The sequence below is a fragment of the Tachysurus fulvidraco genome, chromosome 21 (genome assembly GCF_022655615.1).
Source record: "Tachysurus fulvidraco isolate hzauxx_2018 chromosome 21, HZAU_PFXX_2.0, whole genome shotgun sequence".
In the NCBI taxonomy this organism is placed as follows: domain Eukaryota; kingdom Metazoa; phylum Chordata; class Actinopteri; order Siluriformes; family Bagridae; genus Tachysurus; species Tachysurus fulvidraco.
Genome location: NC_062538.1, coordinates 6,234,499 through 6,252,597, shown reverse-complemented (window position 1 = coordinate 6,252,597; position 18,099 = coordinate 6,234,499). Strand labels below are relative to the sequence as shown.

At 38.3% G+C, this 18,099-nt stretch overlaps 2 protein-coding genes across 3 annotated transcripts; one reads left to right on the top strand and one right to left on the bottom strand.

Moving 5' to 3' along the window:
• Positions 1-109: 109 nt before the first annotated feature.
• Positions 110-8,446, top strand: fam53c (family with sequence similarity 53 member C). 2 transcript variants are annotated; one of them, XM_027156523.2, is made up of 5 exons: positions 110-158; positions 4,499-4,669; positions 4,778-4,838; positions 5,124-5,968; positions 7,198-8,446. In XM_027156523.2, the coding sequence occupies exons 3-5, from the start codon at positions 4,832-4,834 to the stop codon at positions 7,474-7,476; spliced, it is 1,131 nt and encodes a 376-aa protein (XP_027012324.1). In that variant the 5' UTR covers positions 110-158; positions 4,499-4,669; positions 4,778-4,831; the 3' UTR covers positions 7,477-8,446. The 2 variants fall into 2 exon arrangements, with proteins under 2 accessions (XP_027012324.1, XP_027012317.1); XM_027156516.2 differs by lacking the exon at positions 110-158 and adding an exon at positions 451-823.
• A 4,226-nt stretch (positions 8,447-12,672) lies between these two features.
• timd4 (T cell immunoglobulin and mucin domain containing 4) lies at positions 12,673-16,207 on the bottom strand. The gene is made up of 7 exons (XM_027156122.2): positions 16,024-16,207; positions 15,473-15,811; positions 15,273-15,338; positions 14,231-14,313; positions 14,024-14,135; positions 13,880-13,913; positions 12,673-13,790 (listed from the first exon to the last, which is right to left on the bottom strand). The coding sequence occupies exons 1-7, from the start codon at positions 16,154-16,156 to the stop codon at positions 13,709-13,711; spliced, it is 849 nt and encodes a 282-aa protein (XP_027011923.2). The 5' UTR covers positions 16,157-16,207; the 3' UTR covers positions 12,673-13,708.
• Between the last annotated feature and the right edge of the window lie 1,892 nt (positions 16,208-18,099).

Sequence of the window (18,099 nt, the reverse complement as noted above, 5' to 3'; positions counted from 1 at the left end):
ATTCGCTCATTATGCAAGGCCCCGCCTCCCCCTGCTTCATTTTACAGCGCGTGCTAATGTTTACTGTGTAGATGACAATATGCAATGGAGCTATCCATCTGGCCATGAAAAGAGAAAAAAGAAACAAAATGAGAGTGAAATGCGAGAACAGCAATCAGGTAAACTTGTGTTCTCTTCAAGTTTGATGTCAGCAAGAGTAAATAACAGTAAAGTTAAGTTGATGTGATTTTGTCTCTAGTCTATCTGACTAGCTAATTTATCTGTGCTGTGCTGCCAGTGCAAGTGTGAATGTGTGGCAAATGGTTTACATGGCTCACGGGTCAGGTAGGGGGGCCCCTTAGCAGAATTTTGCTTAGGGCCCCAGGGAGGTCAGGATCGGCTCTGCACGTGCTAATAACATCACTGTGTTCAGCAGCCGAAATGGATGACATGTGCAAGCGCGCGTTCGCGTTGCGCGGCCGCGCGCTCCAGCGGGGGCGGGGAGGGGGGCTAGCTCGCCTCTGCGGATACACACTAGTGAATTTCTACAACCGTTTCTCTCAGTGTTACTAGCAGTGACAAAGCGGACAAATGTCGAAATCCGAGTCGCAAATCTGTATAATCCCTCATTCATTTCTATCGGTCATTAGTGTTGAATCCTGGACGTTATTATAGAGGTTTGTGTGCATAAAGAGGACGGCTATTCACAATAGCTCACTAACGGCACTGGTTAGCTAGCGAGGCTGTTGTGTCTGAATCGGTTGAGCTCATGCTAGCAATAATACACCGTATTTATCCGTCTGCCCTGATAAAACATGTCAATATATCCTCGAATGCTCGCAAGGTAAGTCAGAGAAAAGAAATAACGTCCATAAAATCGTCTATAATGCGTGTGTTATCGTGTGTGGTGTAAATTAACCGCTTTCATACACAATACAGATGCATGTTGTTGTTGTTTTTGTTGTTGTTTTAGCTTAAGAAATTGCCAATGCTCATTTTCTGCACTCGTAGGTGATTGTTAATGATCATACGTAGCTGTTATACGTATAGGATGTGTTTAAAGCGTTGTTTATTTAGGAGACACGTTTGCTTTGCCTGATAACTAGCAGGCTCTGAATGGCTGGACTGATTCAGGGCCTGTGCTTGTGAGTGCTGCTGCTGCTGCTTTCTAGGCAGTCAGATAAACCTAATGCTCATCCCTTATTCTGCTCAGATTCACCAGCTAAAATGACTTCATACCTTGCGTGTCGTTTCTAGATCATTTGTGTATCTTACTTAGCTATTTGTCTGTATATCATATAGCCATAACCTAGCATCCCGATCTACTGTATATATATTGATATGTACATACTGTGATGTCAGCCATGTTTATTGCCATCCTGATAGGCAGCTTATGAATCCGTGGTGTTTATGTGACGATATCATACGGATCTGGACGAAAGGGTTATGCTGCTTTTGATAGATTTGCTTTATGTTAGACTAACATCATAAATGACTTGTTGTCTTGTTATATTAATGATGCTTTACTCGTTTTTTTGCAGTACAAACATGACATGGCTTTGACCGCAGTATTGTCGTTAGCTAGCTAAATAAATCAGTGCAATGCTAAGATACACATGTGAGAGGAATGCAACAGCAAACACGTCTTTAAGCCTTTTTTTGTTTTTAAATGTAATTTGAAAAATGAACGACAGGGTGTTTTTTTTTCTAGACGGTCTATCAAGATGACTGTCCAGGCAGGCTGCCATTTGACTGGGTTCTTTCTACATCTCCGTCACTTCCGGTTCATTAGCAGTTAATTATAGTCTTTGGTCTGTTTTTTTTTTTTTTTTTTGAGATATGAATTAGGAAAATAATGAGATGCGCTGTATTAGGTGTTGTATATGACTTGGTATCAATCAAGATATTTCAAGTCACTCAGATCTTAGTAGCTTCTATACATTTGGCTCTGTGGCTATGTTTAGACAGGAAACTACATTAGAACATGAGACAAAATAGAAGCATAACAACTCGTATTCAGATTCTTGCTCCATAATATGTAGGCAGATGTGGTTAGCCTAGTAGTTAAGGAGTTGGACTACTGAACAGAAGGTCATGAGTTCAAATCCCAGGTTCACCAAGCTGCCACTGCTGGGCCCCTTGTCAAGGCCCTTAACCCTCAATTGCTCAGTTGTATGAATTGAAATAAATTGTAAGTCACTCTGGATAAGGGTGTCTGCTAAATGACAGAAATGTAAATGTAATACAGTATGTGGTTTCAAATCAGGATTTCTGGACATGTGACTTGTCCTGCCTCGTTAGGATGGGTTTCACATCATCTTCCCCTCTAGTATTTGGTCGAGACCATTCTAAACACTGGACATGTACTCGTGTACATAAGGTACAGAAGTCTCAATGTTAGATAGCGGTTGAAAGGAAAAGGGCAAATATTCAACCTGCAGACATCTTTGATATTCTTACACTCATCCAAACATCATGTGCAGGCTCAGAAAACATTCAAATGTTTATCTGATAGTCTTATCAAGAGCATTTTTCATAGGAGAGGTGTTAAGTTTTAAAACGTTATACACTGTGATAACCTATAATGATCTACAAAATGTAATTGAATCTGAAATATTCATACAAAAGTTACTTTACACATAATTATATAAAAACAACAAAAACAAAAGACAAAGTGGCCATCTTATACCTTACTTGCTTTTCTTTTTTGACGTATACTTTTACAAAAAAACAACTTCTGAAGTAGTTACTGTGAGGAAAGATATTGTGCTGGAGGAAAAAAAAAACTAACAGTGTGCAGAATTGCTTTGCCAAAAAATACACTTTTGTTTTGATTTGGTCAGTAATGCCATTGTCTGTGTGTTTGACCACCATGAAGGATAAAGTCATGAGCATGGAGAGTTATGTGACATGTCCAATCCAACAGTAGTAGATTATGCAGAAAAGAAACTGCGGTATGATTCAGGATGAGCACCGGAGCAACTAACTCGATCAGTAATCGAAATGTATTTTAATTGGTATTTGGTGAATGAACAGTCGGATCATACACCATAATGAACCGTGACATAGCACGAACCCTATTTAACAGTACCAGACTGTGCTCTTTATACTAGGATCAAAAGTGTGCAAACTGGTAAAATGGCAACCAAAAACTCGGCTATGAAGAAAGCATAATGACTAATTTAATCACGTGTTCCACTCACTTCATGGGGATCACCATAAATGTATGTACAAATACAAAATAGCTTTGAGTTTAGTGGGCCTGGGATAGTCTAGAGCTGCACCGAAGACTTTTGAGAATCGTGGAAACCCGTATTAACTGGCAGCAAATGTAGTGTAGGCCACTCTCGTCCATCGTGTCTGTTGTCTGTGCTAAATATATTCAGAAGCATGACTAGCCTTTATATAAAAATAATCCATGATGGAGATATCGGAACACATTTAACCATTTGAGTACTTTTTTTCTTTTCAAAGTAAGACTATTGTGTTTGAAACTTAACATAACTTTTTTTTCATAAGTATTCACCGTATTTGAGCTTTTATACCTTTTTATTTTAATTTGCACTACTGTTAATATCCCCATCTCCTGTTTGATTATTATTGGTAGATCTTTTTCCTGGTCTTGTTTTGAAAGATCTTTTGCTTTTGAATGCTTTTTAGTTAACTCTTGGGCCTTTAATTGCACACAGGTATAAAACTGATGGAAACAGGTGAATATTTATGCAATCTACTTGTATTCATTACATTTATGTTTAATAATAACATGTCTGGATCACATGGACAGTAATTCACAGAATGTAAAGTCTACAGTGTTTGTTATATCCTATATAATTAGTGTATACAGGACACACTGAGCATGCTGTAGTGTGCTGTAATGGGATAGTAACCTGCCTTGTACCCTGAGTCCCTTGGGATAGTGTCTAAGATCCGTGTTAACCCTGTGTAGGATACAGATAATAGATGCATTAATATTCTTCTAATATTCTATGAAAAAAAAGTCTTTTTGTATTGAGTATGATTTGTTGGCAAATTTGACTACAGTAAAAATAAGCGAGCTTGTTAATTTATTATTAGGACAGGGTTAAAAAATCAGATTTACTGATTAAGGCCAGTTTAGATTCTGATTACCGCAGATTCTTATTTATCACACTGTATGAAAGAAGCCTAGTAAAAATTCTGTAACAAAAATAAAATTGTGTTTTTCAAAGTAAACTTAAGGCAATTTTTTTTTTCCTGCTCAGGTTTTCCGACATTCCTTTACATTTCACTATTTCTGCACTGTATTTGTGATTTTTATCTATTTTTAGTACATCTGCCTAGTGGTGGCTTATAGATAAGTGTCTTAGCAAAGCGCCTAAAATTTAAATAAAACCCTTTCTAACACCTCCAGAACTTTTAACAGTAAAATCATTCATTGTAATCCGGAATGATTTTTTTCATTCGTCCTGGTGTGTGTATGCCATCTTGAGTCTAATCTGTGTCTGAGCAGTGTGTGATTCTGCCTCTCCCTTTTCCCCAGGTGATCATGAAGCTGTTTAAAACTGGTTGGGCTTGAGTTCTCTGAGGAGATGCTGAAGAGAAGTCCATTGCTATGTGATTCACTCAGCTGCTCGTCGACCTCACTTTGGAGCTTCACACACTGAGCTATGGTGATGCTAATCCACAGCTTTAGCACTAACCACAACAGCTGGTAAAGTTTGGTTTCGATCTTCGTTTAGTGCTGATATTAAATACAAAGCACACAGATCCTTTCTTTCTTATATAACGATGTTGTTTTTTCTTGTCATAACATTCCCAGCCTTTGCACGATCATCACAGCCATGCTGAAACCTGCTGGTCCACAGATGGATTGATGCCTGGTGAGTTTTGCTAAATGTTCTTGTTAATATTTTTGTCTGTGACTCAAGGCTTTTTGTCTGACCACCCGTGTTAATGTAAAAACAATGCTTGATAAATGCTTGAAAAGCCTGATAAATCTGTAAAATCAAGACCCCATCTGTGTGAATTAAAGCTTCACTTTTTAGGACACTCATATTTAATGAGGCAATAAGTTTGGTGAAAGGTTTGTGTAGTTGGGATGTGAAACAACAGCACTTGTTTCTGAGGGTAAAACTGATGCAGCTTTGTATTTTTTTCTTTCACAGAAAGCAGTTATTGGCAACTCTGCCCTTCCTCAAGTTCTGGTTTGCAGGGCGTGCTGAGTTCCAGCTTCCCCCCCGGCCCCGTGCCTCTGGGACCTTCTGCTTCCCACCTGCCGGAGGGGGACAACCTGAATCGTCCGCTCGCCCCGAGCACCTCTGTGACGGACCTGTCTTTTCCCGGGCCACCGCCTCCCCCCCCGCCACCCCCAAAACGCCACTGTCGTTCGCTGTCTGTGCCGGAGGACCTCTCACGCTGCCGGTACACCTGGCGGCCAAGTGCCTCCAAGGTTTGGACACCAGTGAACCGCCGATGCCACAGTGGAGGGGGCGCGGGGGGGCCGTGTCCGCTGCGTGCCCCCAGTTCCTCTCTTAATTCTTCTCTGCATTCTTCCTCGAGCCCCACTTTCTTCAGCTTGGCCCTTTCCCCAGATTCCCCGCTACCATGGAGTTTCCCCTGGGACCCGAGTGACGCAGCCGGAGGTGGTGCCTGTTGCTGCTTCTTCCCTTCTGCTTCCTCATGCTCTTCCTCTCCATCTCCTCTTCATCCTCCTCCTCCTCCACAGCGCCGCTTCTCGCTGTCTCCCGTGCTCATCCGTGAAGCCGCCGCACACTTCCTTCCTCCACCCCAGGCACCCCTACAGCCTGCGTCCCATCCTCCGGCTGTTCCAGCCTCGCCATCCTCCGCGTGCAGTACTCCATCTTCCGTGCGCCGTGCTCTTCCTCCTCAACTTCCACGCTGTCACTCTCAGCCATGTGACCTCCTCCTGCTCAAGCCTGGCCTAAAGCGTCGCAGGGACCCGGACAGACCATGTGCAAGGCCTGTGCTAGACTTCGCAAAAATGACACAGGTAGTTTTTAATTTTCTGTCTATAAACACATTTCTTGTGATTGTGTGAGAGACAGTTTTAAAAAGCTTCATGAAAGCTGGCATTTGAAAACGACATTTCAGCAAGTGTTTTTTTTCTGTGGTGATCTGTAATGACAGAATACTGCATAAAAATTCACAAAATTATTAGTAAAAATATCTTATTAAATGTGTATGGTGGCTTATCTTTCACAGGGTGACCCACTGAGCAAGAGACACTGAGTTCAGATTTTTCCGTGCAATGTTATATACAACAAAAAGACAAGGAGTGCGCTTCGATTATGATGTTTATAGTAGTGCAGGTTGGACCACCCTAAGTAGTGAGCAAACACAGTGGCACTCTAACCTGACTTAGGTTTTAGTTCACACATAACAAACAGTAATGACTCGCCAGTGGGCAAATAAATATAAGGAATATAAAATTAATTAGACATTAGACAGTTAGTCAGTTTGCTGTTAGGTAATGTGGTGTCTAGTTCTGTAGTGTCTAGTACTGTAGTGTCTAGTAGAGTAGTTAATGTTCTAGTCAGATTGTGAGTTACAGATATAAGAGGCTGGCTTGTTTTATCCATGGAAACGTCATATGGCCTTTTATTCAATATCACAGTTGTTTCATTTGATAGTCTTTTTGTTATGCTACTCAGGATTTTGTAATCACAGAAAGGAAACGTTTTTTTTTTAAATTAGCACAGATTTGGGTCAAGATGGGTCACGTGACATCGTCACGACACACATTCAGCCTTTTACATTTATGGCTGAATGTGTGTCGTGACGGGGTCACGTGACATCGTCACGACACACATTCAGCCTTTTACATTTGCGGCATTAGGTAGAGCGACATTTTTTTTATCTCTCCTTTTTTTATACAATTGAGCAACTGAGGGTTAAGGGCCTTGCTCGGGGGTCCATCAGTGGCAGCTTAGTGAACCTGGGATTCAAGCTCACAACCTTCCAATCAGTAGTCCAACACCTTTAAACTTAACATCCCCTCAGCTAAAGCTCTCTTCAATTCATATGCGTCAGACATGAGTACAGCCATCATAGAAAATAATTATGTATGTGTCTTCACTGGTAGGAGTTTAAAAGAAGAATCATGTGCTTGTGATTTGTCAGTTCAAGTATTTTGAATCGAGGTCAAGTCTAATTGAACTGCAGCAGACCTACTCTACTGCTTCTTAGTGTTCTTACGTAACTTTTTGTTTCCCCCATCAGACTCGAAGCACAGATCCCCTCAGCTGTTTGGACCGTGGTAGACTTGCCTGTGGAGGTGACCTCTGCATGGGCCTTGAACCTTTTTTTGGAGACTTCAGAGGGTCATGTTCACCCGCTGAAGGTTTAGGAAGGACGAGTATCGGACCGCTAAGCGAAAGTGATGAAGAGGAGGAAGAGGAGGAGAGAGAAGAAGCAGACTCGTCTCGTGACGGTGGACAGCAAAGTGTTTTCGAGAGGGATTGTACAGAATTAGACATTACTCTCATTGAGGAGAATTAAAAAAACGCCCCATAAAATGGATGCCCCAACTACACCTCCCCCTTCACCACCTCTCTTTTGCATTGCCAGCATTCAACCCATTTGTTCACCACCTGCTACACTGGCAGGCCTCTCAGGAACTCTGCTGCTCTTTCCCGAGCTGTGCAGGTGTATAAAATCTCATTGATGCATTAATGAAGACATGTTGACTAGTAGCAGTTATTACAGGTTAATGCAGTTGGTTATGGATTTTGACCCAATATCATATAACATTCCAGAATCAGTTGCAAAGATACTCTAAGGATGTGAATATTAGGCCGCTGGTGAACACTCGCTAGGAAATTTAGACGTTCTCTAAATAAAAAATCATGAAAGACAGAAGATTGAGCTTCTTGCGGTCTTTCTTTTTCTTGTCTTTTTTTTTCTTTTCTCAATTTTTTCTTAGTAGGAATAGTCTTTCGTGGATGATAGTTATGAATAACAGTGTTTTGTTCAGTTTGAATAATAATAAAAAAAAAAAAGGTCAACATGAGAGCTGTACTTTACTCTTTGGGCCTTTCTACTTCCTGAGAAAAAGTATATCTAATTCAGCATAAGCCTTAAGATGCCTTTTTTCTTTATCAAAAAGACTCTTGAAGGAAATGACTTGTGTATCTGTTGTCCTTCCTACTGTTACTTTTTTGCTGTCTCTTTTTTATCTTTTAACCTGTACAATGCATTCCTCTAAAAACTGAATACGTTGAGTGTACTTTGAGTTATGCACTGTATTTGAGGCAGAAACAGAAAAAAAAAACCCAGCCACTGAATTCTGAGGGTGCACTGAAATGCCGAACACGTCGCATTGTACAGTATTTGTTTGAAATTGACAGATTGACTGAAGATGGTACCTTGAAGGGTGGAAGGTATTTTTTTCTGTCTTTTTCTGTTGTATGTGTAATAAGATTGAAAGTTCTGATTCAGTTTATGCATAAATAAAGTTTATTTGAAATTATTTTATAGAGAAAGTCAAATGCCAGGTGTCGAGTGTGTTCCAGATTCATTTTGTTTCTGTTTCAAAGGGAAAGAAAAAAGGAATTAAAATTTGAAATTAAATAAATAAATAAAAAGTGGCCACCTGACATGGCATTTCCTTCCCCAGTGCTGTCAGGTAAGGATTTCTTGAATATTTCATGTTTGTCCATTTAAGCCCAGGCTTTTGCTGACTGGATGTAATTCAGCTCGAGTTTGTGGTTTTTGAGGTTTGTGGTTGTTGCTGTTTTCACATAATCCCACACCATTCTGAGACTTCCTGTGTGTGCCGGTAATCCAGCATGCTCGCTGAACAGGTGACGTGAAAGATTAAGCTTCATGCACCGTACAGATGTCATCCTGGAAAATGGAGGTGTTTTATTCTGCTTGGACGTGAACAACAACTCTGACCATTCGCTGTTATGCACTTCCATTCATCCATGTGTGCACTAGTGTACTACAGGGCACTGCGATCTGTACATTCAATAAATATATTTTCCAGGAAACCTATTTATGCATTTATGGTATTTGGTAGACACCCTTGTCCAATGCGGCCTACATCTTTATCACAGTTTATACAGCTGAGTAAATGAGAGTTATGGTCCTTAGTCAGGGGTGGCAGCTTGTTGGATCTGGGATTTGAACCCACAGCCTTCCGAATGATAGTCTAACACCTTGGTTCTCCATTTCACACCGACTCAGCAACACTTATGAAAGAAATCTCGCACTATTTCCTATTAAGGAGAGTCTATTTTAGAAAGGTACTGCATTTCCAATTGTATTTCAGATGCTAATCAAGTGTATCCTACACTTTGTGCTTGTGGGATTCTCTAAGGTGCTATTTGCTATTTTATATGTAAAAATACATGTCATGTAAATCTTAAAGCAGTTAGAAAATAGCATTCGCCTATAATAAAATAAACACTAATATCAAATCAAAAATATACTAAAAGAATTATGTTCATTTCATGTTACAAAACAGCCTTTTTCTGTTAGTCATCCATTATATCTTCTGAAAATTGTACTTTTTTAGTTTGCTTGACTCTGTTACCTGAACAAATTCTCCCTCTGAGGAACTTGTTCAGGAAGTTTCCTAAAGATCCTGGGAAGAGAACTTGTAAGTTCTGTCATTTTTCTTTTCTCTTTGAATGATTTTGTATGAATTTTTTTTTTTGCAAAAGTATTTAATAAAATAAAACTTTCATTTAAAACATTAATGTATAAAATGTACACAAGATTTTGCGAATGATAATGAGAATCAAACGTGTGCTTCAGATTCTCGCAAATTTTGCTTTTATTTTTTTTGAGTTTCAGTTTTTTTGCTGATCTCCTGGGATTTTTTATTACACACAGCAGCCTCTAGACACACACACACACACAAAAAAAAACATTTATTGAGTGGTATTTAGGACAGAAACCTTATTGTGCCAGGTGTTAGCCAAACATGCTAACCACTAAACCAACCTTTCCTGCTTGAATATTATGGGATATTTTATGTATATTCAATGTGGTGTCCATTTTGATTCTAGGTTGTAACACTATAAAATGTGAAAAATGTATAAGTTGGACAAAGACTTTTAGTATCTAGTACATTTGATGTTTTAATTGGTTGTTTTTTTATGGACACTGAAGCACATGACGGTACTTCAGCCAAAAATAAACACTCTTCAGTAACTATTCAGAAAAACTGACAGACCTATTTTTAATGTATCATTATTTATTTATCTGTCAATAAATTTAACCTTTGGTTACTGTTTTTTATATTTTATCCCTTGATTAACTTGATTTCCCTAACTATAATCTCTTATTGCTATAGCGAATTCTCAGAGCATGACTGAGAATACAGAAAATGCTGGGTCTCAAGAAAGGCCATTATAGACAGTCCAACTGTTTCCTGGTAGCATCTTTATAGCGCTGTTTAGCTTAAAAAAATTGCATAGCACAGCACAATACACAGAGGTCTCACAATAAACAGTGTCTCACCATGTGCTACAATTTAAAAAAAAAAAGTGGGGGAAGTTGTGGCCTAATGGTTAGAGAGTCTGACTCCTAACCCTAAGGTTGTGGGTTCGAGTCTCGGGCCGGCCACAACTGAGGTGCCCTTGAGCAAGGCACCAAATCCCCCCCAACTGCTCCCCGGGTGCCACAGCATAAATGGCTGCCCACTGCTCTGGTTGTGTGTTCACTGCTGTGTGTGTGCACTTTGGATGGGTTAAACACAGAGAACAAATTCTGAGTATGGGTCACTGTACTTAGCCATTTGACACGTCACTTCTCAATTTCACTTTAATCACTGATTACTGGAACTTGAAAACCTTCTGCTTTATTTTATTATACCTTATAACTAGATGTAAAAGGTTTATACATAATATATCAAAGAAAATAACAATGACAGATGTCTACAGCCACCAAATGTGGCCAATTTTATTTAAATACAGTGACATTAAACCTACCAGCCCCATCCAAACACACACTAACCCCTACTCATTTTTTTTTATATATATATGATATTCATATACACTAAATGGCCAAAGGTTTTTGGACACCTGATCATCACACCCTTGAATGGTTCTTCATAAATCTGTTGCCGGAAAATTAGAACCCCAGAGTTGTCTAGAATGTCTTTTTATGCTGTAGCTTTACGATTTCCCTTCAATGGAGTTAAAATTCCTAAACCTGTTCCAGCTTGACAATGCTCCTGTTCACATTGGAAGCTCACTGAACACCTTTGGGCTGAACTGGAACTGTAAAATACGCAAGACTTTTTGCATGGTCTGTGGTTTCAGGCTCTGACAGTTCTTATACCCCAACTATATGTTTTTTGTTTGCACCTGCACAGGCAGTTAGTAGGGATGAATGCTATAATATATTGCATCTTAACTAACATGAGCTTTCTTTGTCTTTGCCACAAGCATCATATCTGTCTACTTGCTCCTTTTGGCATAATAAAATACTTCCAGTCATGTGACTTTTGTTGCATGCCATGTGATACTAGTTTTAATGCCCACCTCACACAACTAGTCTAAACCAAATACTCCAGAAATGAAGAAATAATTTAACAGATGATTGATGCAGATGATCCTGTTGTCTGAAAATAACATATACAGCACAATAATTTGTTTTTAACTGTAGATTATTTTTCATTTTCAACGTTTATTCAGTAGAGGGCGCTGTAGTATAGTGCACTAACATCACACTAACAAGTCAGTCACTACTAAATCAGAACATTGAGTATTAATGTCCAGTTTTTCGTAAAAGTGGCATAAAGCAGCACATAATTAAACAATAGTATATAAAGTCACCAGACAGCCGGTTTCCTAATGAAAACTACACTTTCCTTTATTTCTGTAAGAAACCATTCATTTTAGGGTAATGTGCGTCACAATGCTGTTTAATAAAAATGAAAATATACAGAAGAGTCAAATATTTAACACTGGCTCAAGACTCGATAGCAACTATTTACAACTATATTTCAATCATATATACAAAGAAACACCAGACTAAACAAGACTAAAATGGCACTAAAAAGGACAGCTCATGCATCATGTATGAATTACTGTTGGATTTGACTTGCATTGAAAAAACTACCCAAGGAGTGGGTAATTAATAAAACCTCTGGTGTTTATTAGTTTCTTTCACAACACTGTGACTTTAAATGAGCCTGCACTTTCAATTGCAAACTTACTAGGGTGAACATACTAACATGTCCTTTATCTTGGTCTTTTTCTTGGATTTTATTAAATATGTATGTGTATATACATAAATATGAAAGTACTTTTGAGAGAGAGAGAGAGAGAGAGAGAGAGAGAGAGAGAGAGAGAGAGAGAGAGAGACTGGTAGATATATATATATATGTACAGCAAAATAATCTACAAAATCACAGAGTATTATAACAGAATTACACAGATTATATACCTAGTAAGATTAAACCCTGAAGTTAGCCTTATTGCAGCGGTGCCAACATGCTGCTTTGCTGATAAAGAGTCACCCAAAATGACACTTAGCAGTTTTGTCATAGCGGTCATCAGTTAATAAGTGAAAATGTTTGAGCTTTGGTGCAGATATCACTACAGAAGGACTGTGGTCTTACTCTCTCTTCAAAAAAAAAAAAAAAATATATATATATATATATATATATATATATATATATATATATATATATATATATATATATATATATTTTTTTTTTTTTTAAGAGAGAGAGAGAGTAAGACCACAGTCCTTCTGTAGTGATTTCTGTAGACTTTCTGCTGTTTTACATTTTGTTTTATCCCTCTTTCTGCTAAGATTTCCATGTTCCATTTTTTAATTAGCTTTTAAAGTTAGGGCAAAAAGCTAGGACAATAATCTAGGCTACTTTGTATTTTAGAGAAAGTAAGTACTGTTCGATATTGGAACATAAAATAACCAAAGAAAAAGTTAAATGCATCCAAAACCTCTTGAAATAACAGCCATCTGAAGTAAAAGGCTCTACTGTAACTCATTCGTTGACGTTTAAAATATAACAAATGAATAATGAACAGCTAAAAAGTTTTAGCTCTCTACATAAGAATGAGACAGGCAGCCAATTGTTGAATGAAAATGCATTATATACATGTAGAGCATTATGTATCCTTTACAGAGCCATATCACCGATGCTATTCAGTGAGCATTTACAGTGAATAGTAAACCAAGTTAAAGCAAGCCATCATAGGGCATTATCCAAACAAAAGCATAGTGTAGCACAACTGTTCATGTTAATTCTGTTTGTGGAAGAAAGCATTACACTTTTTGTTGCTTAAAAGGCAAATGATTTAACTCATGGTTCAGAACATAGACATATAGATACATAATTTTACTTACGTTAAGAAATAAACACATGAAATACTGTATGTAAAACAATCTGAGAATGGAACAAGTGAATGTCTCTAAGTAAATTTGTCTCCAAATAGGCCTAATAATCTTGAATCCTGACATTTATTAGGTAAATATTCTTAGATTTCAGATCTGTCCATTTGATATGATTTCATTCTTTTAAGATTAAATTAAATTATAATCATGTAAACAGATGTAAAAAAGCAATGTTGCATAATCTGTGTGTGTGTGTGTGTGTGTGTGTGTGTGTGTGTGTGTGTGTGTGTGTGTGTGTGTGTGTGTGTGTGTGTGTGTGTGTGTCTGTGTCTCTCTGTGTGTGTGTGTGTGTGTGTGTGTGTGTGTGTGTGTGTGTGTGTGTGTGTGTGTGTGTGTGTGGGCACGCTCTGCAAAATTATTCCAGGATATAAATATTCTCCTCCACTGGCCTTCTGGTCCGTATTTCGTAAATAATGTGTTTTGGCTCTTTTGACAAACTAAATCATGGAGCAGAAAAATGGGTTATTATAATATTACACACTCAGCTCTTTGTTAAAAATGAGCTAGAAGCTATTTTGCAACTCACCATCCACTATCAATGACCTTTGTATGGAACCCACCTGAATGCAAAACAATATACGAGATGAGGCTTCACAATGAATTAGTGAACTTCTCAATGTAAAAATAATTGGTTTTACGTGGTACAAGGCAGAATAAGAGTGGTACGTACGTTTAAAGGCCAGCAGGGCCAAGGCCCCCACCAAAAGCAAGAGCAGACTGAGAGACAGAGATAGCACGGGGATGTTGATCTGTAGTGTTATGCTTGTTATCGCTTCATCAGTCTACAGCACACAGAAAGCGTGAATTAAAACTGCCTCAAGCTTGTCAGGAAATCATTTAAATAATAAATGATGTGACTCAGATATGTCATACTCACCAGAGAGTTAGAATTGTGTAGGGTGTGGTTTTGCCCAGAAATGTCAAATGGTGCATCGCTGATCTGATCTGAGGCCGGAGATACTATGGAGGAAAAAAAACGTGTATAAATGCATATGCTCAGAAGACCACTTCCCTCGAAGTGACTGAGTTTCATACTGACAGAGTGACTGTGTGGTTTTTGATGACTCACTGATAAAGCAGTGAGTGACATTTCATGTTTTCTGATCATGCAGAAAGAGCATCTTACAAGACTTTGTTTTAAACTACTAGTCAATCATGTATTAGGCTATATCTAGATATGCATTTTTAGAAAAGTGTAGCATTGAACATAAGTTATCAAATTAATCAGATTACTTTGTAGATTAAAAAAGCTTAAGTTAGCCATCTAATCTCATTAACTCTTGTTAATTAATAAAGAGTTCTTAACTAAAATTCGACAAATTCTAGGTTTCAGGACAAGTCTTTCCTCTGTCTGCCTGAACTAAACTGACCCTCAAGCTTAAAACAAGAAAATAACCCACTATTTTGGCAAGTGAGGGGAAACATTGTTAGCTCACACCTGCTATAGTTAGCACACAACTACTAGTGTTAGCTAGTTCCTGCTATTCTAATGTATTGCTGTATTTTACTTTAAAATTATTCAAGCAAATAGTCAAAACTCTTAAAAAAAAAAGCATGAAAATATTCACCGAAGAAAAATTTTAGATACCACTGGAACATTGTTGTTCCATTTTCATCAAGGCAACTGAGCAACCCCCTAAATGTCAAACCCCCTAACCCTAGCAACATGTCAGTGAGAGACAAATGCAGTGAGTGGAAAGAAAAGATATTTCTTTTAATTGTTAGTAAATCTTAACAGTAAGGTAATAAATGTTAACAGTATTAGATATAAGAAAAACAAGTGAAAGTAAAGTATGGATATAGACATAGAATTAGTTCTGCGGTGAAAATGTCAATTCTGCAACAATTACATTTCTAAAGAATGATCTACTGGTTTATTGTTCTAGCTTAAAAAGGGTTTGAACCAATATGTTACTCACCTGTCTGGGTTTGTAGTGGTTCTGTAGTGTGAAGTGTAGTAGTTGTTGGTACTGTTGTCACTGCACCTTTTGGGAAATAATGGTAAAACTTTGGGTTTTACATTCACTAGCATTTAAGAACATAATAGGGAAGGAAAAAAAGATTTAAAAACCATTAAGCCTTTAAACTTAACTTAAAATAAAATTTAAAGTTTATTTACCTTTTATAACCTTTAAAGTGTAGGTCACCTTCTTGTCATTGAATAGTCCATCTATATTTATCCTGCAGCAGTACGGGCCACTGTCTGCCTGTCGTATCCGCTGGATCCCCAGGTCCATTTGTCCAGAGAGAACATCTCCGATGAGTCTGTACCTGTCAGAGACCTTTGAGATGACCCCACTTTCATCTGTCTGAATGATGATGTCATTGCACCAAAAGGTTCCACAGTCTCGACCCCAGCAGACGTGGGTCATGCCATGCTGCTTAACAGAGTACTGACAGGACAGAATCACGGTGCTGCCCTCGGTTACCTTGAATGGTGTCTCTGATGATCTGGCAACTGTTGGATACAAAGAAAAATTAAGGTGAAAAGCATGATACAGGGACAAAAACGGCCTGACTGCTTCATAGAACATCAGTACAAGATTTAGCAGATGAAACTCAGATTTCTGTAATACATTGTTAGTACAAAGAAGACATTTACAATACAAGTCATTGCTAATCTTAAATTCTTTACCACTTTAAAAAAAAAATCATCATTGTTTTATTTACCTGAGATGTTGAGGACCAGAATCCAGAGCAGCAAAGTCAAACCGCTATAACTGGCAGCCATTCGGACTAGATTCTTAGCTGTGGTTTTGCATTTTAGCAAACCCTGCTTTGTGCTGGAGGCAGCCTGGGGCATGACAATGAAAGTCTGTGAAAAGGCAGCTGTGTTCTCGAGACCTCAGTCTGTGACATCTCCAAGCAAGTCAGAGCTACTGAGTCCCTTACGAGCTCTTAACTGTTGATGAGGATGGAAGAGAGAATAAGGGCTTTGTGAAAGAGGCCATGTTCTAGAAAAAAAATATATTTATTTATATTCTTGAAGGGTTCTGGATATTGTGAAAGACACACAATATTTTCTTATTTCCAAAAAAAAAAAAAAAATTATCTTATGGTGTGTCTGAATCTTATGCTTTTTTAAATCAGCTTTCTGTTGCAAAGCTGTCGCAAGGTTGCGATGGACTTTGACTGGAATCGAGGCAAGCACATCATGACACAAGCATGTAGAGAATGTTTTGTATATACAGTTTCATTTAGCTTTGATCTATTTTCAGTAACACTTTTGCAAAAAAGACAACACCACCAGAAAAATCAGACAACACCACCAGGGTTGTCACAGGGTGCACCAATAGCTTCCATCCCTGTGACAACCCTGGTGGTGCTGTCTGATTTCTCAGTGGACAATCATATTAATCATAATTTCAGTGTACAGGCAAAGCCTTTTACAATGTTTCTACATAATTGACACGTCAACAACTGTCCGGTTTGAGTGAACCGGCACCTCAGACTCTTGTTTCATCAGCTGTTGTAGCATATCCACATCAAGGTCTAGCATGTTGTGCAGTCTGAGATGCTTTTCTCTCTACCACAGTTGTAAAGAGAGGTTATTTGTGTTATACAGTAGTAGCCTTCCTGTCTGCTCAAAATGTTCTTTACCTTCTCCTTTACAGTACATTATTATATATGCACCATTGTAGCATCACCAATGAACAGAATGGTGGTCTGTTCTCCCTACAGCAGTGACACTGACATTGTAGTGTGTGTGGGTGTGTGTGGTCCCAGTCCAGCAGCATTGCGAGCACAGTGTGAACACTATATTATATGCATCCACCTTGCTGGTGTCCCTTTGGGTCTATGATTAGAGACTAGAACTTGAGATTATGTCTTTCACACATTGTGCTATTCCTGCTCAAACCCTTCATCAGTGTAAGTTTATAACAACACCACAGCTGCAGAATGGATTTTTTTTGCTCGAATGACTGTTCTCAACTCAGCAGCTACCCTACAGTGTCACAACAATGCTGTACTGGCTGATACACAGTGTCACTGTTGTGCTGAGATTGATACATCATCCAGACAATATCAGGCTAGCGGTGGTCCTGGGGTGCTCCCTGAATATGACTGAAGAATATGACAATTGACTCGTGGGATTGTTGTGGTTGGAGCCACCCAGAGACTGTCATGCCTTCTTTGAACCAATGTTGCATCAGATAGCTGTATTGTCTGGTCTTTATCAGCAATCATTTAAAGACTTATTAAAGGGTATTAGTGTTGGGTCTGTACTGAACTCAGATTTTTTCGCCCACCCATTAGTTCCTCAGGATCTCTCCTTTACATACATACACTCGGACATTATTTACATTATTTCCTGTCCAGTGTCACCCAAATGAGGATGGGGTTCCCTTTTGTACCTGGTTCCTTTCAAGGTTTCTTCCTCATATCATCTCAAGGAGTTTTTCCTGGCCACCTTTGCCTCCGGCTTGCTCATTAGGGATAGATGTTAGAGATGTATAGTATTTAAAATTTCAAATGAATACTTTTAAATTAATTTTAATCTTTAAATTAATTTATTAATTAATTTATTCTTCTTCTTCTTCTTCTTCTTATTATTATTATTATTATTATTATTATATAAACTGTATATTTTTTTTATTTTTTCTCTTTTTTTTCTTTACTTCTGTAAAGCTGCTTTGAGACAATGTGAATTATTAAAAACGCCATACAAATAAATTGAATTGAATTGATGAATGAGAGGGTTGAATACTTGCAAATAGCATAACAGATGGGCAACAGTTTTATACA

Excerpts from the sequence above, each read along its gene's own strand:
- timd4 (XM_027156122.2), bottom strand. The coding sequence starts at position 16,156 with ATGCCCCAGGCTGCCTCCAGCACAAAGCAGGGTTTGCTAAAATGCAAA. Across the intron at positions 14,314-15,272 it reads ACCACTACAAACCCAGACAG|TATCTCCGGCCTCAGATCAG; the intron begins GTGAGTAACATA and ends TTTCCTCCATAG. Across the intron at positions 13,914-14,023 it reads GGCCCTGCTGGCCTTTAAAC|GTGGGTTCCATACAAAGGTC; the intron begins GTACGTACCACT and ends TTTTGCATTCAG.
- fam53c (XM_027156523.2), top strand. Across the intron at positions 5,969-7,197 it reads ACTTCGCAAAAATGACACAG|ACTCGAAGCACAGATCCCCT; the intron begins GTAGTTTTTAAT and ends TTCCCCCATCAG.